Source organism: Xiphias gladius, chromosome 6 (genome assembly GCF_016859285.1).
Source record: "Xiphias gladius isolate SHS-SW01 ecotype Sanya breed wild chromosome 6, ASM1685928v1, whole genome shotgun sequence".
Classification (NCBI taxonomy): Eukaryota; Metazoa; Chordata; class Actinopteri; order Istiophoriformes; family Xiphiidae; genus Xiphias; species Xiphias gladius.
Window position 1 is genome coordinate 25,298,306 of NC_053405.1, and position 22,711 is coordinate 25,321,016.

General features: G+C 41.1%; 1 protein-coding gene across 4 annotated transcripts; it reads right to left on the reverse strand.

The window, feature by feature from the left end:
- Nucleotides 1-207: 207 nt before the first annotated feature.
- On the reverse strand, nt 208-12,776 carry sap130a (Sin3A-associated protein a). Of its 4 annotated transcripts, none has more exons than XM_040129195.1 (21): nt 12,213-12,362; nt 11,414-11,541; nt 11,053-11,318; nt 10,072-10,239; nt 9,855-9,981; nt 9,613-9,728; nt 9,394-9,518; nt 8,407-8,554; nt 8,229-8,319; nt 7,989-8,093; nt 6,839-6,980; nt 6,288-6,403; nt 5,078-5,371; nt 4,817-4,988; nt 3,948-4,046; nt 3,492-3,850; nt 3,135-3,380; nt 2,916-3,041; nt 2,719-2,822; nt 2,113-2,226; nt 208-1,695 (listed from the first exon to the last, which is right to left on the reverse strand). In XM_040129195.1, the coding sequence occupies exons 2-21, from the start codon at nt 11,523-11,525 to the stop codon at nt 1,537-1,539; spliced, it is 3,189 nt and encodes a 1,062-aa protein (XP_039985129.1). In that variant the 5' UTR covers nt 11,526-11,541; nt 12,213-12,362; the 3' UTR covers nt 208-1,536. The 4 variants fall into 4 exon arrangements, with proteins under 4 accessions (XP_039985129.1, XP_039985132.1, XP_039985130.1 ...); XM_040129198.1 differs by lacking the exon at nt 12,213-12,362 and adding an exon at nt 12,667-12,776 and having other exon boundaries at nt 1,537-1,695; XM_040129196.1 differs by lacking the exon at nt 12,213-12,362 and adding an exon at nt 12,372-12,652 and having other exon boundaries at nt 1,537-1,695.
- Between the last annotated feature and the right edge of the window lie 9,935 nt (nt 12,777-22,711).

Sequence of the window (22,711 nt, forward strand, 5' to 3'; positions counted from 1 at the left end):
TCCTAATATTTATTAACAATGAAATATAATCACACGCTAAGGTCAATGTCCTTAAGAGGATCCACGATAGCACAGGTACTACTGTAAAGCAATAATCTTGCAGTCTTATTATCTATCATAGGGTGTGGTGTGTTTATCCGGTGTGCCAGAAGTAAGGAATAACAGCATTAAAAACAGACATTGGAATTGAAATAACAGCGTACCTTGTATTGTTGAAGTATCTTTACTATAATTACACGGACAAAAACAATGTACAATAGCTGGATGTTTCAGGCTCACTTCATCTCATAACGTCATTATCGTTACACTGCAAAATGAAGCGGCACACGTCACACAGCACAAAATGTTTCATTGAGTACAAAACTTGAAAAGAACCAGGTCAATGGAAAAACCAAAAGCACATTTACAGTGATTTACATGAATTCAGTCCACCATCCTAATCACACAAGAATACTCACTCTCTCTCTATCAAGCACTGTATCTTCTGAAACCAAATGAAAGTATGTTATTACCACCATGACAAACATTTACTTTGGATTAAGTGGATGGTTCATGGTAGTTTTAAATGTTAAGTGAAGTTGGCAAAATGCATATGCAGTATGTTTTTACTTTCAGATAACCATCTAAGGACACTATTTATCCTGTGGCAACAGGTGAGTGCTTTGTTTCGTATGTCATATCAATTCAATTTGCCACATTTAGGTTCTTTTTAGTACTTTTTTTTTTTTTAAACTCAACCCACGAAAGTATTCCATTATCTTTTAGATTACACTTTAACTTGTGGCTGATAGGTAATCCCATACTAGATGAGCAAATCAACTCAAAAACTGCAGGTGCAGGATCCTCAGAGAAAAAAAAGGGAAGTGGTGAAATTGGCCTCACTTTTTTCTTTGAATTCTATTTTAAGAATATTTCGACAGCATGTGAAACCGCTTTTACATTTCCCTGTCCGTTTCATGTACACTGACAAAATGAAGGCACAGATTGATGAAAAGAGCACAATTGAACTTAGTCTGTATACACACAGTTTGCTAGAGGACTCCTTAAAAATGATTGTGATTCACCCCATCCATAACTCTTGGGTGGTTCACTTTAACTGAAATACTTTCATTACTTACAGGGATTTACTGCGCCTGCATCTGCATCTAGTGCCAAATATCACAAATACACAATGTGCCAGCTTCAAACATTGTCTTAGAAGAAGAGGCAGGAACTAAGTTAGTAAAAATGGTCTCTGGGGTCTTCAAAAATGAACAAAAAAGAGGGAAACAGTGACAGGGCCATCCAGTTGGCCACTCTAATTCAACCTACAATGCTCCACACTCAATATGTGTGCTGTGTCTTTAATGAGAACCTATTCCTCAAGGGCTTTTCTGCTTCTTGAAATCCTCCTGTGACCTCTCTCTGTCCCCTCAGGCAGGTAGGGAGGATGCGTGCGATTGTATGTGGCAAATCATAGCACCAAATTTTGAGCAGCTCCTTCACCCCCTTCAGAGAGGGGACAGTGGTGGTTGGTGACAGAAGAGCAGGTCCAGCTTACGCCCGTTCTTTACGCTTCAGTTTGGAGGACTTCTTGACGGCACCGTTCTTATTGAGCAGCTTCAGCACTTTCTCCTTGTGGTCGAGCACTTTCATCATGGTGTCTCTGGCCTCGGTCACCTGGTCCATCACCAGCTTACAGCGCTGCATGTTACCCTGACCACACAAACATCAAAGCCACAAAAATGAGCTTGACAACATAAAATACAGTAAACCCTTAGAATAAAACCTGCAGCAAAACGTAACAGCCTTAGCTGTCATGTATAAAATAACACCAAAATCATGCTGTGGTTGCACAGTGTGGGTACAGTTTTGGTTTGCTCATCTGAGAATATTGTGCACAGTTTATTGCCACCGCCACCTGAATTAACGATTGTTCACATTTTCACTGGGGTAAAAGTATGTGGCTGGATAAGCATAATTCTTAAAATGAATTATCTGGTTTGGGCCAATAAACAATGTTTATTATATTAGTTAATCATTCTTGCTTTCCATTTAATTTATATAGACAACTTTAAGCAATGAATGCAAATAACTGAGCGGAGAAACTTCTTAGGTTCTAAACAACCTTACCTGTATAAGCTCGTTGATTCGGTGCAGGTCATCATCAGCGCCCGCTCTCTTCTTTGGAATTAGGCCCTCTTGAAGGGTGGAGAGGCGGCTGTACACATCATGCTCCAAACTCGACTATAGTTCAAGCAACAAACACATCATGTTTGAATATGAATGGAATGAGTATATTGTTCAATCTACATTATTAGGTGGGGTGAATTTTACCTAATTGTGTTGATATTGTTGTAAAAATGTCAGCGAGCTGTGACCTTGTTTTGTTCAGTAAATGTTACATTGTAATGTTTTAACAAATTTTTATGGGTTACATATTTTTACTTACTACAGCTCACTATTACATCTAGGTACGAAGAATTTTACTGAAATGAATTCTAGTTGCTCAACTGAATGTTTGCTAAAAATAATGACTATATTGTGTTCTAGGTCACATCAGTCACATTGTAGCACAGTGTTTAACATAACCTTCTCTCCAACATAAAGACTAAACAAAAATAATATGAAGTAGCCACGGACAAAGCCTTTATCCAGACCTCTCGAAAATTTTGAGTGAACCACTGAGATTAGTAAAACCAACGACGTATATTTTTCAGGTCTGGGGCCAGCACTCACCAACTGCCTGAGCTGTGCAGCACACAGATGGATTTTCCAGCCTTGTGCTCTGCATGCCACTCCTCTCTGATTGGCCATATCCTGTAAGGTGCCCTTCTTCTCCTCTGTGAGAGAAACAAAGATTTGTTGTTAGACAGAAAGAGCCACTAGCTGTATAAAATGTAGGTATTTTTGCCTGTATGCAATAAGATACTGACCTTTGACCCGGATATCGCTGTACCTCTGGAAGTGGTGGTAGGCAGCTTTCCAGGGGTTACGGTAGTGCCGCAAAAGGGTGACAGGTGGCCGAGGCCTGACTGGCACATAACGCACTCCTTCTTCATCTAAAAGACAAAAACAAGCATTAAAGAAGTGATTGTGCTGATAACGCAAACAAACATCATGACTGGGACAATGGAAGCCATTACATTACATACCAACATATTCCCTTGGCGGAGATTCACACCTCTCAGCCCTGCCGGTGATGGGCCTGCCTGGCACCTTCTCTTCGTCCGTGCTGTTGGTCTCCACCATCTCACTCTCCTCTGTAGAAATAACATGCTGCTGCTTGCGGGGCTTCTTCCTTGGGGAGGCCCCAGGGATCAGATCTCCTGTGGCAGGAGTGTTCAGGGTGGAGGCCTGGGTGGTGAGTGCAGGGGCCGATGACAAGTTTGCATTGGGATCTGCGGGGGAAGAGATGCACACATCAGTAACTTATGAGCTTCTTTACATTCATTCTTTTTTTCCCCAGATAACATCACTGGTGATATTTGGAAGACAGACATGCTCTTCACCTGGCTGGGTGTCCATGGCCTCCACCTCCTGTTTAATTTTCACATCTGGGCAGGCGGAGCTGGCAGCACAAGCTGCAGTGCTACTGGCTGCAGGCTGAGTGGGGGAGGCCACAGTGTTGGCCATTGAAGCGGGGACGGGGGGAGTTACAGCCATGGCTGCTGGAAGGGCTGAGAGCACAGTGGAGGGCTGGGAGGGAGGTACAGGTCCCGGTGTGGCGAGCATGGTGGGGATGGCTTGGGCAAGGTGTTGGGTGTTAGAGGACACCACTTGCTGCTCTCCTCCCTGAGAAGGTAGTGCTTCTACTGTAGCCATGACAGGAGGAGCTACTGCCATGTGCACCTCGGCTTTGGGTTTCACACTGAGAGAAGAATCGAAAGCGTCAGGTTACAGGCTCATACCAGAACTCATAATGACAGGATGCGGACATGGATGTGATCGATCTGACAGGAACTCACCCTGCAGGTCGGGGAGATCCTGCTCCTCTCACGGCACTCTCCATTCTGCCACTGCTGGCTTCACTGGGTTGGGCAGGGATCAGGTTCTTACGAACACAACTGAAACACACAAAGACAGGCCAAATTCGTTTGCTAAAAGGAAACATTTAGCCATCCTATTTGAACTTAACAAGGTTTTGTCAAACTTTATTTGAAGAATCTAATGCTGACTGTCAACCTGCTATACAATGACTGTGTGCCACTGAAAGGGGTTTACCAAACCTGTAATGATCCAGAAACAGGCAAGATATACTCTGTAGAAACACTACACCTTTTTACATACAAGTACTTGTAGGAGCAGATCTGTTCTTGGGTGGCTTGTATAAGTGAATTATGATGGCTTTTTAATTTACTGAAACATCACCTTTGGTAAAATATTATTTTATTAAGCATCTAACCATTAAACAATTCCTTCAGTACAGTACTTTCCTAATGACATGTCAGTGGCAGCTGTGTCAATATTTTCAATTGTTTCTGATACAACTATTGACGCAGTTTAATTTGTTATAGCTTCGTCTGCTGATATTTGACAACAGGATTTCACACTCTGCAGTGTGAAATTCTTCTATTTACTGTTGGATACTATTTATGTGAATGAAAATTGCCGAAAAACGGAGCAGAACACTTGGTCTTATAGAGCAGTTTTGGGTAATCAATTATCTTAATCATCACATCTCACAAAAGGAGCTCCTACTCATAAACAGGTTGAAACCAGCAATTTACAGCGAGGTTTTGCAGACTGAACCTGACTTGGAACACTTGTACGAACAAGCCTAATGGAAAGTGGTAAGAGCAAGGCCAGACGTCTCATGTGCTGGTGTTATACTCACCCTTCAGTAGCGGGCTTCTTGCGGAGGATGCTGGGTCTAGGGGAGGAGACCAGGGTGGGAGCTCCTCCTACTCCTCCCTGGGCGTGTGCCTGTACCATGGTGGCTACTGGCTGTGTGGTGCTGAATGTGCTGCTGATTGGACTAGCTACAAAGCCATCAGCCAAAACAACCCCTGAATGAAATAAAGCATGCATTACAAACAGCCCACAACTCAGTTAACTCCTCGTTAACACCAAGACACAGTGTCTATTTAGTAATTACCAGGTTTAGCTTCAGATTGCGGTTGCTGCTGCTGCTGCTGAGTGACTATAGGTGCCTGCTGTATTCCCTGTGTGGTGATTGACGCAGACGTGTGCAGGCCCTGAACTCCGATCGGTGCAGGCTGGATGCCCTGTGCAGCGATTGGTGCCGGCTGGATCCCTTGGGTGCTAATTTGTGCAGAGGGCAGCCCAATCCGATCAACCGCCATCAGTTGCATGTGGTTTAGATGGACAGTGGTGGCCACGCCTACTCCAGGCTGTGTGGGCAGTGCTGAACTCGGAGCTTGAGGAGTGACTTGTTGAGAGGGAACATAAAATTAAAATGAGGTCGTTATGCTATTGTCACATCTTTAACACTGTAGTTTCACATTTTACATCCGAAGTGCATAGTTCAGCATATTTTGCCAAAATGCCAATATGTCACAGTCCAAGTATTTATATGTCAAATGATAAAGGCTATGTTACACTTTACACTTGCAACAGTTAAGGCTTGGTTACAATACATTTCTGGTATAGGAATACTTGCGCTATCTCCCTTTCACTTCTACTGAAGCAAAGACAATGGACAAAGTCATGTGCGCATTTCCTGGTGGTTTTTTTTGTGTGCGATTTCCAGCTGTACACTGCTGCACTGTGTTTGGGGATGGAGAAGTTATTATTCTAGCATGTTTTATCACATTATTTTGTTTTTTTTGAGAAGTGGGACAAATTAGACTGACAGGCCGCCAAAGTGTAAGTAACTAATGGGAAACACTGCACATCATGTCATATTGGGTTGCCTAGTGTGACTTATGTTAGCACATAACATAAGTCACGCAGCTGCTCCAGCCAGTGGCGAGTGGCTGCGTGACATCTTAGATGCAACAGTTAACTGGTGTTGTACATTTATAAAACATTAATAATAAGTTTAAACGACTCGTATTTCTGGTGCAGACTAGTGAGGGCAGCAACGTTTAATTGTTTAGTTGACTTATCACGCACATCCCTTTTTGGTACACTATCACACCACCAGACAAAAAACTGGAGTGTCGCTCTCATGCTCTGTTTATAGTTTGTGATCGCTCTGATCAATATTTATTTACTTCCTGCGTCAGTAACATGACATCATGTCCTTTTTCGGGGCTGACTGCGGATGAACACTGTTAAAATGGAATGTGACCAAGTCGTTAGTTGTGACTGCCAGTAAAACAACATTGCTCAGTATTGCTTACCAGGGTACTGGCGAATGGTAGATACAGAGCTGCTGATGGGGGTGTAGGTGTGTGTCAGAGGGTATGACGAGGAGTACGCTGGCAGGAAGTACTGGAACTGCACTGGCACAGAAGGCCTTTAAAAGAAAATACACAAGATTATTCAAAGATTTATCATCATCCGAATAAAATATCTGTGCTTTTGCGGTTAATTAATCATTTCTTAATAATAACAAGATTTGGATCTCATAATTATGAATCTTCATATTGTCCATATCCGTATACTTATACAGAACTCATTATTACAACACAACCGCTCCATTTTTTTTCCTTTGGTGAAGTATAGTAGTATTGGGGCACATGAAACAGCTAATTACTGCTCATCATTTACCCAGTCATTACTTCCAGGTCTATATGCCAATCTCCTTTTAGATTTCAGCTACATATATGTGCAATTGGGGGAGGGCAAGTAGGCAGTAAGACGGAGATCTTTGCAGGAATACCATACGTCCAGTTTTTTCTGGTATGAAAGTCTCAGAGTCAGAATCAATTCACCAACACTGAGAGCTCACCTGTTGTCACTTCTTGTTTCCATGGTGACGGGGTTAGGAGATGACCGATGGCCCTGGATGGGGATGAGGTTGGTTCTTTCTCCTGGGTAGTCGGGCTGCACACGGGATGAAGAGTGGGCTATGGGCTGAGGGACCACTTTGGCTGTGAACAACAAGGGACGGTTAAGACCAAGTGTTCACTAAAACCTGCTGCAAAATGAACAAGGTTAGGCCTCCTGCGTATGCAGGGTTTCTGGAGGATACAAAGAGTTAACTTTAAGACTTTTTAAGACCTTTGTAAAAACCATTGTGAATGCAATTTAAGACCTATTTCACATCCATACTGGCAAAAAAAAAGTACAAAGGATATGAAGGACAATCGGAGTCCCAGAATTACTTGCAAAGTAATTGAATTTATTCACTTTCAACATGAACCCTCAACCGAGCATGACTACACAGAACTGTGTATACACGAAAGTAATGTGTGTGTTTGCTGATGGGTTTTTACGGCAGCTTTGTGTTTTTCTGACTTCCCATTCGCCTCTAATGCTTTTATACCTAAAGTTCCAAATTTTAGCGTTTTCTTGCACATTGGGCAGTGGATTTCAAATTCCTTATTTCCAACATGCTTCAGCTAAAAGCACTAAATGCGCTGTTCTCGAGCCAGATCTCGTCGAACTTGCATTTACCCATCTTAGATGAAAATTATGTTAGCAGAAACAATTTTAACTTATTACTTCTAGAAGCAGCTATTTTTTTGATGAGAGGATACACCACGTTAGCCCACACACCACATCACGACATACTAGCTGAGTGTGCTCTGAAAAATTATGACCGGGCAGCACAGTTTACATTAGTGTTTATTGGTTCCATGTTGGTTTTGTTCTTTGTAGTTTTGTTACAGCTCGATTAATACAAATTTTTCCCAAAAAACAAATTTAAAAGCAAAACTGAAGTTAATGCAACTAAGTCTTTTATAATATAATTATAGCTTTATAAAAGTAACGTTCATAACCGGATCCATTTTTAAGACCTTTAAAAATTGTATTTAAGACATTTTAAGGCCTAAAATTCAGATTATTAGATTTTAGACTTTTTATGGACCGGCGGAAACCCCGGAATGAAGCATAACAACAGTTTTCCAATAAGAGAGACAAAGTGTCAAACTTACCAACTGGGATGGCAGAGGTGGTCACAGCTGTAGCATGAGAGGAGTGTGAGGCCATTGTCATGGTGACAATAGTGCTATTGGTCATTTGTGTATGTGGCACAGTGCCTAAACGTGAGCAAAACAAAATATGCAATCTTTGTTAAAAAAGAACTGTCCAAAGTGCAACTGATTTTTTTGGTCCTTTAGCCAAACATAACTATTGTGCATAGTTAAAAGATATTAATATACAAAAGGCAATACCAATTGTGGTGGTTGATGGCACTGTGTTAGTGGCAACAATTGGTGCCACAGTTGCTGCAGCTACTGGTGTCACAGTACTGAAGATGGGCTTCTGTGAAGAAAAAAAAGGAGCTATTATTTCAGTCACTGTAAAAAAAATGAAATTATTTTTGGCAGGCCGCCATCAACAAGCAGTAACCTGTGTCATAGTGTGCGGAGGCTGAGGCTTTTGAGCGCCAATTGCAGGGTGTGACGGCAGTGTGATCCTTGCGGCGGTGTCACGGGATGTCTGAGGCCTCTGAATACTGACAGTGGCTGGAGGGGGGTGAATAGTCAGCCCCGGACGCCTGAAAGAGTCAAAAAAAAATAAAAAAAATTTGTGACCTTTTTAGTGCAGCCAAGAGGGAAAGAAAACATCCCTGTAGGACCAGTGGTGATAAAGTACAGGTTAACACCCGGATATCCGGCTAACAATTCCCATTTCGTAACTGTATCATTTCTATCATTTAATACCGTTTTGTCTTCATAACAGATATACACAATTAACCAGTGATCAAGTACATTGTCATCCAAAAAGTTCAGTTTTAGTTTGGATTGTTTAATTGTCTTCTGGTCTTTCACAAAGAAAAAGGTTTCAAACCGTCACCTAACTGGAGGAATCTGTATGATATTGAGTACTTACGCAAACAAAAAAAGTTGACTTTTTCTGACTTTTCTCTCTCTTTTTCTTGTTGAACACTAGTTGTTTTAACCTTTTCAGGCCTCTAAAAATCCTTCAAGTGAAACAACTTGACATAGAATAAAAACTCTTTAGTTTAACTGTTCAGCCTAGGGCCATTACCTCTGACATAACATGAGGATGGTGTACTAATAGATAATATTAAAGTTTTTCATGCAGTCACACCAGGGCGGTTCCCATGTCTACACATTTGTTGTAAAACTCCTCGCTATCAAATTAAAAAGTTACTGACCTATAATCATTTCCAGTATTTAATTCAATTCAATTTTATTTATATAGCACCAAATCATAACAGAGGTTATCTCAGGGCACTTTTCATACAGAGAAGGTCTAGACCGTACTCTGTATTGTTATATTTGACCCAACATTCCCCCATGAGCAAGCACTTGGCAACAAGCAGCATCTCCGCTTACGCCCTAGTCACTAAACTCTTACACTGCTACCTACCCATGTGCCACCTCTGCAGAGTGTGTAACAGTTGGACTGATAACTGGGGACTGAGTTCTAGTTGCTGAGATGGGGGCCACGACAGTTGGAAGCACAGCTGTAGAGGTCGTTACAGCAGGGCGGGACTGTGGACAGAGGGAGATGACACTGTTACACACAATGTTTCCAAATGCCCAACACAATATCTACACTTCTTTAGGTAAAAGGACATCAGAATACCTGAATAGTCTGGTGGATGATGTGCTGCACTGTGGGCTGGCCGGGGCCCGCACTTGCTCCAGTGGCTGGCCGTAGGACAGTTTTGGAGCTGGACATAACAGCTGCTGCAGCAGCCCCTACAGAGCAGAAGAAAAATACACAAACCAAGAGAAATGCACTGTTACAAATGAGTGAACAGACTACTGTTTCAAGGACAAGTAAACATTAAGCCCGGCATACTGCTGATAATCCATCATGCATACCTCGGGGTAAATGGGATGTGAAGGTCTGGGGGGGGACGGCAGGTGTCCCGATCTGCAGTGCAGGGGCACTGCCCCTAATGATCTGAATGTTAGCTGACATCAGGTGGTGTAAGTTGCTGGAGTGACCCTGAAACACAATGAAAGCAGTCCAGGTCTTTAGTAATCAGCAGGAAACAGACAGTAACATGCACTGATAACAAATGTACAGAGCACTCACCTGCTGACCACTGATGGTTGCCACAGGAATAGACGGAGTTGTAGCAATACTGCTCTCTATGGTGACAGTTATGTGACCAGGCACCTTGGGGGGTATGGGGATATGTGCCTGGTTGGAAGCTGGTGCTGGGGCAATAAGACGACTTGGCAAAGGTGACTTAAGGACAGCCTTAAAAAATAAAAAGAAGACACAAAACAAATACAATTTTGGTGTTTAGTCCTGAATGGTCTTGAAAATAATGCTTAAAACAATGTTTAATGAAGCCAACAAATTGCAAAAGGAACAACATACTGCAGTAGAACACTGCTGAATGTTTATAGAGTAACTGTAAGTTTAAATATTGCGTATCTGGCCCTAATTAAACTTAACTGTAAATTTTTCTTGGTGAACAGCAACAAGAACTACATTACGCTGGAACCTCTCTACCCATTTAGACTGAAAACAGAACTGCAACTTGCAGTTAAAGTATTCCTGTTCATTCCGTTGTCTCCCCTCTTGAGCTTATCAGCCACTGGCTCCAGCCAAGTTTTGTCTCAGATTTCAGTGCTGGACCAGTTGACACTGGACAAGCCCAGGCAGACTAAGCCTTGTGATATTAAGCACATTTTGTAACGAATGTAACTTGTCCAGCTCTATCTGGAAGGCATGAAGAATTATTTCATACTTCAAGATTATCACTGCAGACTGTTGGTTCCTTATTAGCCCCGACTCAGGGCCAGACAATCAGTTCAACCAAGCTTTCCACTTCGGGAAGGTTATCTAACATGACGCGACTATAACTCAGCAATTTCTGGGTGAATAAATCAAACCTAAGTCAGCGGCAGTTTATTGTTCCACAACCGATTGAAGCATTATATCTTGGCCAACTTAATTAAACTGTATTCACCTCGAACTGGAAATGGTAATAAAACTACATATTGTACTATAAATATGTATACAAAGCTTATGAAAACTGATAACAGTTAGATACATATTCATCACCTTCATCTGTCCCTCAGTTAGGACTGCTGGCTGGCCCTGTGGGAGATGGACAGGGGGGGCAGGTACAGTCACAGGTGTGCCAGGCTGGATGGGCACAGTCTGGGGAGCGGCTTGCGGCTGGCCATGCGTCTGCACTTGTGGGTAAGGTCTGACCACCATGGTCTCCTGCTTGTCATCTCTGAACGCCAAGGTCCCCCCTCCCCCGGCCGGTGGATGATCCTGCTGCCCGTGGTCAGCGTCCCGACTGCTGTCTGCATCTGCGCCGGCTAAGGAAAAAATTTTTACTTAAACACCGAGCTACATATGTCTCCCTCTCCATTTGTGAGGTATCCTCTGGGCCATTTCAGTGACAGTAAGTTACCTGGAGCGTTTGACGGCTGGTTGACAGACACAAGGTTTCCAGCAGCAGGGATCTGAGGGGCTCCCCCGCTGGAAGGAGGCAGCCCGTGTCGGGGGAATTGCTGGGAACTCATTTTAATGATCTAGGACCTAAAATAGCGTCAGAATTGTAAATTAAATCCAGTACCAAGGACACTGAAGATATCATTAAGGTTTAACGTCTGTTAAGAAATGCATTCCATTAATTAACCTTGTACAAGGACTACAACAATAAAAAGCTACCGGTTTAACCCTTAACAGGCGGCGCGGGTACATAAACAGGCTAATGGAGAGCTGCGGAATATTATCGTTGCGAGCTAGCAAAGGAGCCTGGAGCAAGTCGATAACATTAAACAACCAGTGTTAGTAAAAATTGATATAAATACATCTGAATGTGAAAACCAAGAAAAGAACATTTTTGTGGACCTTTGTTTGACATAAACGGTTTATGGGCAATAACATGACAAACCTGATCGACAACAACTGCAACGTTCCTTATCAAATATCAGGTTAATATGCGGGTACAAACATGGCTTTTTGACAGCAATTTGCTCAGTCAGATAATGTACAACTCTGGTCACTGGTAACGTTAACTGTAACGTTAAAACTAAAAGCTACCTTGTTAGCCAGCTACCTTAGCTAGCGTCAGGCTAACGTTAGAATCGCTAACCCTGCTGCCGCCTGCTTTTCATGCTAAATCCTGGACTTTCTAAAGAGTGCAGCGGCGTAAACTTCCTAGGGCTAAATAAACAAACACGCTTCTGTACGTGTGCAGACGTTACCGTATCGTGGAGTTACTAGGCAATGGTCGTTTTTTGGATTACAGTTTTTTCCATTCGTCTTTTCTTTTTTCCAACATGTAAGCCGGAAAAACGCTCAGAAAGAACTGGACCTCCCCGCTTCGTCCTGCCAATCAGAGAAGAGACTCCCAGCTCGCTTACCAATGGGAGCTCCGGAAATGTTTTGACCGACCTAGACTCGAACAGCGAGGGGAAAGAGTAGAGGAAAAACCTAGGGGAATCGCTGCGACCTGCAAGACGTGGTCGGCAGTGGCAGCCGGTACAGCACTGGCGCTGGTCTGCCAGCATGTTTACTGCCAGGGGACCACCACCGACTGCGGAAACCATCACAATGTTGTGTTAGTGTTTTAACGGTGTTCTTCGAATCTTCTGTACATCAGATTTTACTTGGGCCTTTTCCTCAAGTTAAACGAACAATCCTGCAAAGTCCACATACCGAACTCAGAATTATACTTCAGCAAAAGTGCAGAGGTAGTACTAGCAAAACGTATCGCGGCCTGTCACGTGACCATCGCTTTGCAGGTTGTGACGGTCCGCCGAGACTCTTCCGCTTTACACGCTGAAAGGAACTGGCTGCGCGCTCTGGCGACTGATGCTGAACGTCTGAGCCCGCCCAGTGCGCTAGTGGCAGGCAGCGCAGTGCCTTAAATACAACACTAGAGGGCGGTAGCCAACCGCGGAAATGTCGCCGGATCTGACAATGGCTTTGACCTACAGGTTAGGTGTGTGTGAAGGAAAATTGTTAAGCTTATAAAAAGACCTTCTTTTTTTTTTTTTAATTGGCCCTTTTCCTTTTTGTTCATTCATCTGCGTCAGTTTCAGGGTCTTGGTAGTTTGCCTTACTTGTCTAAACCTAAAGAAATAGCATCTACAAGTCTGGGTGAGACAAGGAAAGAGAAAGCGGGAGAGAAAGTGTGCCAGAGCGGATGAGCAGTGAGATCAGAGGAGACTTCGAGGGATGTAAAGGGGAAGGAGGGAGACAAAAGGGGTAGAAAGACAGACCGTGAGAGGCGACTGAAAGCGTGTGGGATAAAAAAAATAAAAAAAAGGGGTTAGATGGAGGGAGGATGATGGAGATGGGGCACTCGGGGGAGGGATGAAGAGAGGGCCAGAGGGAGAGGGAGATTTCCAGTGCTACTCTGAATTTGCTGAATTTCCTCTGTCGCTGTTGTCTCCGTCTCACACACAGAGGTGGCAGTGTCAAGTAAAAAGTATTCAGACCATTTACCTAAGTCAAAGTAGAAATACTACAATGTTAAATCTACACCTGCATTCAAAACTTTACTTAAGTAAAAGTATGTAGGGTATTATAAGCAAAATGTACTCAAAGGATCAAAACTATTCATTAAAGCAGCCCCTCTTATACTATTGTATTATGTACATTATATTGTTGTTTTATTCTGGGATGTTCAAGTTTATCATCATTTTATTTCAGATTCTATGCGCTGGAATGCAGAGCCAACACAACAATTTGTGTCACCATCCCAATATTTACTGACTGTACTAGATATTGTTGCTTTCTTCTTTGTTTCTTGCTAAAAGCATTCAAATCTGTTTGAGAATGATTTCTTTTCTGGTCTGCTATATAGCTGTCAACTTTTAAATTACTTTATTTTAGCATCAGTTTTCCACAGCAGTAACGATCATGCAAATTTTACTGTAAATGCAGTTTGGTACAGAAATATTGAAATGAGTTTTGTTCATATTAATATACATTTTTCTTATTATCTTAAGTGTATTTTTGAATGTTGTACAGAGGGTTTTGTGCATTTCTGCCGAACCTGCCAATGTTTTTCTACATTTCTGGTGTTTCAAATAAACATTTGTCTTCATAACAGTGCAATAGCAATACATTTTTAGTGCAGAGAATATATTAAATATAATGTATATGTAGTATATAAATAAAATACATGTCCAGGATTACAGCATTGTACTGTAAACTACAAGTTTTTGCAGTGGATGTCCTGTATGACAAAATTACAATAACACTTAGTTACTGACTATGTTCTGTTACTGACTTAGTTACTAACTATGCAGTTCTCAAAGTCTTTCTCTCTTGATGTGGAAGGAGTACAGGAGGACATGCAGCTGGAGCTAACTGAAATAAATGTGATGATGATCTCTGAAGTCGCCACCAACGCCCCCTGTCACAGTTGCACAGGGGTTTGGAAACGTCCGGATATCCCCACATGAGACGCCATGCCAAAAGCATGCTCAGTTTACTTGGCTTTCATAAATAATGTGAGCAAACATTTTCTCTTGTGACGCTGAACAAGAGCAGACCGAGGTCCAAGATGACTGACAGTCACCTCAGCGATGTACTTTGAGTCTCCAAAAATGAATGGTGCTAAAATCATCTTACTGCCAATTCAAGTGTGCAGCACAAAGTGCTTAAAAAAACCTGCTGATTGAGATAGTCAGTTAAATTATGAGGCTCGTTGCCCAGAAGTATACTTTTTCTCCATAGTCCTGGAATGAAAAGTTTGGACACCTCTGATTTGCAACGTGACCAGAAAAGATGCTTAAAACAGAGGTTGAGCTCAGAGTCTACAACACTATGTCAAACTTAGCTATTCTCTTTCTATTTCTATCATTTTGCTTCCTTCTTACTGAACTTGTTTTCATTGTTCCTCCCGGATCATCTAACGTCTTTCTTTGACAACTGCAGCATCCTTCAAGCCTCCACTGGCCACATAACGCTCCCATTCCGCCACAGATCAAGCCATTACTATGCACCAGCAAGAAGCACAGGCTAATGAATAAGTATGTAACCCATTGTGCTCAGGAGCAACCATCTTTCAGAAAAAGATTCATATATTCCATATACATCTTCATGAGAACAATGTAAACAAATACATACTAACTGCCAGTCAGTTTTCTGGTGGCTGTTTATTATTTTACCCTGTGAATGCCAGTGGAACAGCATTCCACAATCCCCGGAGACTTAACACGTCACACACATTATACACGAGACAAAACAGAAAACATCTGAGGTGCACGGTAATTCAAGAAATTCAAAACAATCTGTCTGCTCAACTTTTAATCTACTTTTAAAAAGGACAAAAAATAAATAAATAAAATAAAAAATTCAAGGCAGTTTTCAACCAAAAAGTCTTGGTAAGAATCCCATCTGGTGATTAGTTCTCATAACAGGCAAAGAAAGTTTTTCATTTGTTCACACAGACACATTGTGAATTGTGTCTTTTGGGGGACAAAAAGCAGGCCCCCCCAACATAAATCAATACTTAGCTTAAACCTGCAATAACTGATTTTGGGGGGGCAGCAGAAGCAAGTTAACAGAACATCAACTTTTAAGTTAATATGGTGAAGTAATGAGCAAACAGTTGCTTGTTTGAACATCCAGCAGTTGTGGAGCGACATTGTCATTTATCTGGAGTTGTGTTATTCGGCGATTGTTCTGTCCCAGTTTAACCTCTGACCTGAACCTTGAAGAGATGCTGTGGAACGACCTGAAGAGCCGTTCAGACCAGACAACCTAAAAATATGGCTGAGCTGATGCAGTTCAGTAAAGAAGAATGGTCCAGAGTTCCACCTGAATGTTGTGAACTTTGTGGCTCTTGCTGGCAACAGCGACTAAACAAGAGGAACAAAAAAGAATAAAAGAATCAAAAAGTAGCCAAGATAACCTCTGACTGAAGCATGGTTTTGGCATTTTCATCTAATCGCAGCATTATTGTGAGTCTTTATGGCAGAAATGGTGTTTCCTAACTGGCTTCACAACAGCATTCTTTGGTTTTGCTGACATACGGACTGTGTGCTTTATTTGCAGAAGTCCAAACATATGTAATATCCAGTATAACTACAGCATGATGCACTTTTTTTAATGAAAAGTAAAACAACTGGGCAAATTTTCACATTTTTATCCAGAAATAACTCATATTTAGCGCTGGTAAAAGGCAAAGGAACATTTTTTAGTTGACAACAAAGCAAGAAAAATGAAAGATAATAAACAATAAACCACAATATAAAAAAAGGAAGGAACAAAAAATTAAACAAAAATACAATCATTGTTACACAACAGCTCAGCAGCTGTTAGGTTAATCAACCATCATTTTAGCTTTTTCCAAACATCATGTTATATTATAGCATATTATAACATAATATAATATGTTATAATATGCCATAATGTGGAGTTGCTGCAAATCTTCCAGCAGCTAGTTCTGCTTTTCCCTCACCTGCCACTGAGGGAAACAACCTGCCCAATGGGTTTAGAAAGCAAAGGAGAGAGACTGTGGGTGTAGACACTGGTGTGGCAACAAGTAAACACATGTATCTGTAGTGGTCATTAGGGTCATCCATAATGCAGTGCTTCTAGCACATTTCAGATGGTCTGTACATTATACATTACACACATTTATAAATGTATTGTATAATACTAGAAACATACTGTCAGAGTATTGAGTCAACAGTAATACTTTATTTATAATGCTTATCATGAAAAGAATAATTATAAAAGAAAAACAATTTTCAGGTTTTCAGGAAATTTCCAGGCTTTCTGAGGGCCCGCCAAATGTTGGGGACCTGGGTGCTGAGTTCCATTCCTCGCATCACTACTACAGCTCCGGAGATGGTGTCAGCGGTCAAAGAGCGATTGACAGTGTGTATGACCATGTAACGTGTCCCTGTCTGGGGGATTCCCTGTGTTTCAGTTGCTTTCAGTTCCACCATTTCTTCAGTTATTCAGATGATTATATCTCTGATTATCTTCACGTCTACTGGCCACAGCTACAGTATTTCCCTGTGTAATATCTGTGTCACATGCCCTTACATAGGGACATCTGAGCGGATCGAGAGAAGCAAACTCCCTGGGGCTTTTCAGCTCTTGAACCGTAAACTGTGGGCATCTTGTCCAGATTTGACATAAAAGCCATCTGGGGAAAAGGGTTAAAAGTGCAAGAGAAAAATAATTAATTGGTTGACCAGCAATGAAGAATCATCTTTGGAAACAGATTTATATGGATCGAAAGTTATAGAGTTTTGAAGGAATATGATTTAATTGGAAAAAAAAACCATCTAAATGTCAACTTTACTAATAAGAATTTTACTTAATTGTATCAAGAAAAGGGCCCTTTTATTTAAAGTCTAGAAAAGGAACAGAATTCTCACTTTACAATGTAAATTTGCAGACATAACACATTTATTGTGGTTCTGCACAATCTATGGCTGTTTCATACACTGTGAATCTTTGAAGGTTTAAATATTGAGCAAAAAGAAAGGAAAAGAGGAACACTCTCTGCTCTGCCCCTGCCAATATCAGTTAACAGTCATTCATGATTATCTTAATATCACTGACCTTTCAGCATCTGAGTGCATACTTACATCATCATTTACATACACCTGGGCCATAAAGGGTTATATAAAACATTCCTGCATACTGAGGCATGACCACTAAACTTCCCAGCTGTGCTCGCTCAGTCACTCCTTCATTCAGATATTGTACACCTGTTGGTGTGCTGCTTTAACTGGGAACTTGTGAAACCCTCATGACAGGCATTCTTTGGATGGTACTGCTGACTTGGGTAAGAAAATGATGTGGGTTGTCATGAAGTGTAGCTGCAGCAAAATGTATTTTCCTGGAGAAGTAAGAAGATATGGGTAAAATGTTTTCAAATGTGGGTATAACTTGCACAGAATGAGGCAAGCTGAGACTAAACTAGTGTGACACCCAAGTATTAACATGTGTCTGCTGACAGGGGATTTTTCGGGGGAAAACATACTGCCTGTGGCTCACATAGTTACACTGATTTATCCACCCTTTAACTCCTCTTCTTAGCGTGAACTCTTTAGCCTCTTTTCTTCTGAATGATCTCTGTCATTTCACTTTTAAAAAATGACTTTTCACAGGTAAGTAGCTTGCACCTGGCTTCACAGTGTCAAGTCTTTACCACTGACTCAGCTGTCAGTGTGCTCATTTACTCTGGAGATCATCCTCCACATCACATCTCTCTCACTGTTGCTTCGGACACAGAACATTTTGACTGATCAACTCATTCCTTTTCCTACAGTGAATCAGTCTTTCTGGATTGTGCAGCTCAGCTCATTCATTGGAAATCACTCTGTCCTAGACTCTAGCCAGCCACACAGCAATGGTGAACATGGTGCCCCATGCATGTTTCACAAAGGACACTGTCCTAAGTGTTTTGGAGGCACTAAAACCAAAACAATGAGCTGAATGTCACTAAAATCCTCCATAGAGCTGAGGGGAAATGAAGAGTTGGCTGATAGTTCTCTGTGGTTTCGTCACTACAATCGGTACCTTTTGCATCACACATGGTCATTTGACCCATTGTTATTATAAACATAATTATTTGAGCAGCTTTAAAATGTCAAACACTTTCAAAGCTGTGCAAACGTATTTTTACTCTAATTTCAATGCACAATAATGATTAAATACTCAAGCTTTAGCCATGCGAGGCCTCCCTGGTGCCGTCTTATTTGGGATTTTACCGCATTAAACCGTTGAATAGTCAGCCAAATAACAGTAAGTATTAGAATGAAACTGATGTCACCCAACTTAAAGCAGTATTAACTGATTTTTCAGCCACTTGGAGGAAGCAGAACAACCTCTAAACGCAACACTGACATATTATCATTGCATAAAGTCCCTATGGCAAACTTGTTAGGAAACGATTGCCTAATTACACATCCAGAAAATATGGAGCAACACTAGTGTTCTTTTTAAAGTGTGTCTGGGAATTTGATGGATGCAAGCTCAATATTCAAACTCCTGTTAGCTCTGTTGAGGGAAATATCTGGCCCTATGTTCACCAGCTTTTTGCTAACTTTGTCCGCCTGCTGTGGGGTAGGCAGGGCAGGTAGCACACAGTAGCTTTTTAGCTGAAAACAGCTGCCTGCTGCAGCTTGAAACGACACTAATGAGAGTGGTGAGAACCAAAACAGTAAAGCTGTGGGTCGTAAAATCAAAACAATAAAGGACGCTAAAACACTCTGTAGAGCTGGGCGCTAATTATCTATGGATTTGTCAACATGAGATTTATTCACATTGCTTGTAGTCATTTGGCTCACTGTTAATATAGAAATATTGATTAGTGCAGCACGAGTACAATACAACAAGAATTATTAAAAAAAGGAGAGAAAATACTAATTTTTTCTTATTGTGACATGAAAATTTTCATAAAGGAACAGCTTAAAGTGACAGAAAGGAATGAGGGGTGGATGACAGGTAAGGAGTGGAGCGGTGTCAGAGGAGCAGAACAGGTGTGGCCCTTTTGCTGCTGCTCGGCCCAAGTCAACACCAGGGGCAAGACACCTTCATGCCTTTGGCTTACCAGCCACACAATGCTGCAAGTGACACAGACTTAAAAATTTGCTGCAAATGGTTTGCTATCTGAGAGGCTTTCTTCATCTCAGCAACAGCCCTAAAATTAGAGGACGGTGCCCTGATTTATGTGGAAAAGTTAAGGGGGGTGGGGGCACATTCCATGGCTGCTGTAGGCAGGAAGTTTTGGAATCTCCATGGAAATTAAGGCAAAACACAGAGCTCCACGGTTATTTTTCTAAGTATTTCATGCAGGCTTTTAGTGCAAAATATGCTCAAAAGCCTCCAAAAGGAGACAGATGATTTGTTACCAATTGTCCCCTCTATTGCTGCCAGACACATTGGTTTACTCACATTAAGATACAAATAGTGACTTTAAAAGTGCAATAACCACAAAGGCAACATGAATATAAGCAGAGTAAACTGAAACAAATGTAAAGACAGAATGTAAAGAATGTACATTATTTCATGAACCTACAGTTTACTGACCATGTCCAACAAGCAACAAAACTTCATTATCCCAGAACAAGCCTGCTTCACTGACATCTGTTCTTGATCCGCAATGACTGATGGTTTGGTTAAGTGAGAACTATTCACAGTTACCTGGAAGTCAAAGTGGTGAAATCATGCTGATAAATGAAACAATCCTGACAACAATCACAGTAATTCCTGCAAGAGTCCAGATGTGTGTGGAATGCATACACATACTAATTTTTCTTCATCCACCCTGGATGATGATGAGTTTAGGACACTTGAGCGTCTCTAGGAATGAATCTCCCCCTTCTTCAAACTTGGCACTGCCTGGAGTCACGTAATCATAACCTCTCACCTACAGAACCCCTTTACATCACTCAAGGTTTGGTGGGGGCTCTTGTCTTGTAAGTAATGCAATAGAGGCAGGATGACATATCTGAAATGTGATCTGTCTGAGCACAAATGGAACCAAATTAATGGCAACTAAATGACCCTAGTGTGCTACATGAGTCCTAGCTGAAAAAGGTATTCAACAGTTGGAGATTTACTATTGCAGTTTTTCTGAACTGCGAAAAGTGGCACTCGGCTACAACAAGTAAAGGCAGCAGGAGGAAAATGTGTGGCATCTATGGAATGCCATCCCCAGCTCACCAGGGGGAAGAAGGAAGGCAAAAATATTTACATTAAAAGGCAAAGTGTACGGAAGAATTTTTGCATGTAAAAGCTGATTGGAAATTTACTCAAGAGAAAACACATATAAAAAAAAAAACTTCCATATAAGTAATAGAGTTAGTTACATAGAAATTAATGTTCAACTTGTACAGGGATAATTCAGACATCACATTATCAGAGTTTACATTTATATTTGCACTCCACTCCAACTTTCCTGCACAGAGTGACATTACAGGCTCATATAACCATATTCTAAGAATTTCTGCTTCATCACAGTCTAGAGACCGGTAACTATTGTGAGTCTGATTTTACATCATGTACAACAAGATCATCTGTTGATGATGAGGCTTGGCTGAAAGCCCAAGTATTTCTTCATTTGCTTCGGATTTGATGTATAGAACATACAGTAGAGCATACATTACAGCGTTACTGATGTTTGTCTGTCACGAGACTGATTTTCTGAATAAATAAGGAAAAACTGATTGTCAGGGCTATACTGTGTCCGTAGTGTGAGGTTAAGTGAATATGTCATGAAGACATTGTGTTCATGGTAAAACCCATTAAGAATTTACTCGGTGTATTCAGTTCAAAAATTGTAGAACATTAGCATTAAGACAGAAAGACTGAGCTCTGGATTTGTGGACACTGAGTCCATCCCTGTGAAGAAATATTGTCATTTATGATGTATCCTGAAATATAATAATGTTGTCACAAATAGTGCCAAGGCTATATACAGTATCACCAGTATAAAACCTATATACATTTAATCCTTAACTAATATAAACATATTGATTAGTGCAGCTTTAAAACTTTCCAAAATTCAATGTAATGAATTTCATTTAATTTAGAAAATGTTTGAAGTTCTATTGGTGGTTCTGATGGAAGTTTGTACTTTCTTTCTTCATAGAGAAGCGTATGGGGAAAGTTATAATAGATTCCAATGATGCCAATTTTTTCTCCAATAACCACTGAAACATCCACAACCACCCCTACAGTATACGCTACTACTCTACTGCCTGTATGTGTGTTAAGTATATTCCAGAGTCACATCTTTGCTAAAATTTTGCTAAAGACATGGTCTCTAATGGAAATTCTGAGCTTCAAGGAGGGTTATGTCACTCAGTGGAGTGTATTAGCCATATTTTGGCAAAGAAACGTCAGTTTGGAATGCACAGAGCATAGATATAAAGCAGTAAAGTGGATTTTGCCTCAGGAATTTTTTGTTGAGTTTCTGTGGAAATTTGGATTCATTTTCCCCTATAAAAAATGCGTCAACTGGTGGAATGTCCACCATGAATTCAAGATGACCACAGCTTCCATTCTCAATGAAGGAAAGAAACACAAACATTTTAGAACCATCTCTCAAGTCCACAGTGGGTGAGACTTTGACACTGATAGACTGTGGATGGACCATAACTTTTGAAATCAGAAATAACGCATTCCACTTCTTCAGATTGGAAATTGAAACGTATTAACAATCGTAAATGCATCCTTGTTCAAATTAGTAGTCAGGAGTTTTTGCTGCTACAGCCTTACTTGGTCTGGTATGACCATTAGCGTATAGTGGCTGATGTTAAACTAATGCTAGCAAACTTTAGAAAGATATTGCTCTATTACTGACATTACTGAGTTAGTTCAATGATTGCATTACTTCCCTAATTGTGCTACTGTTACACTATGTTTTGGTATTTACAATTATCCCGTAATGTCCCCTATGGACACACTGGCAGCACTTTAGCCAAAGCTACATAGGCTTACTTTAAATATAAGGTGTGCATACATCACATGCATTTAACAGTTAATGAATTTTACTTTCACAGGCAGCATTTAAATGTGCATTAGCCTTCTAATGTGCTGTGTTCTACCTAATGTACAGTGTATCTCATTTTTAGCTGCTAAATGCTCCGCTATGTTCTCCAGCTAGTAGCTAACTTTGTCTGGCTGCCATTTTGTGCTCGTCAGGCACATTGGGTTTATCACAGGACCAATGCTGAAGACAGCTGTCTACGTGGGGTGAAAATGATTCCGACAAGAG

Bases quoted from the DNA above. Each gene is read 5' to 3' on its own strand.
- sap130a (XM_040129195.1), bottom strand. From the start codon at position 11,525: ATGAGTTCCCAGCAATTCCCCCGACACGGGCTGCCTCCTTCCAGCGGG. The intron at 4,989-5,077 runs GTAATTACTAAA...TATTTCATTCAG, and splicing joins GCAATCTGAAGCTAAACCTG to GGGTTGTTTTGGCTGATGGC. The intron at 3,851-3,947 runs GTGAGTTCCTGT...TTCTTCTCTCAG, and splicing joins GGATCTCCCCGACCTGCAGG to TGTGAAACCCAAAGCCGAGG.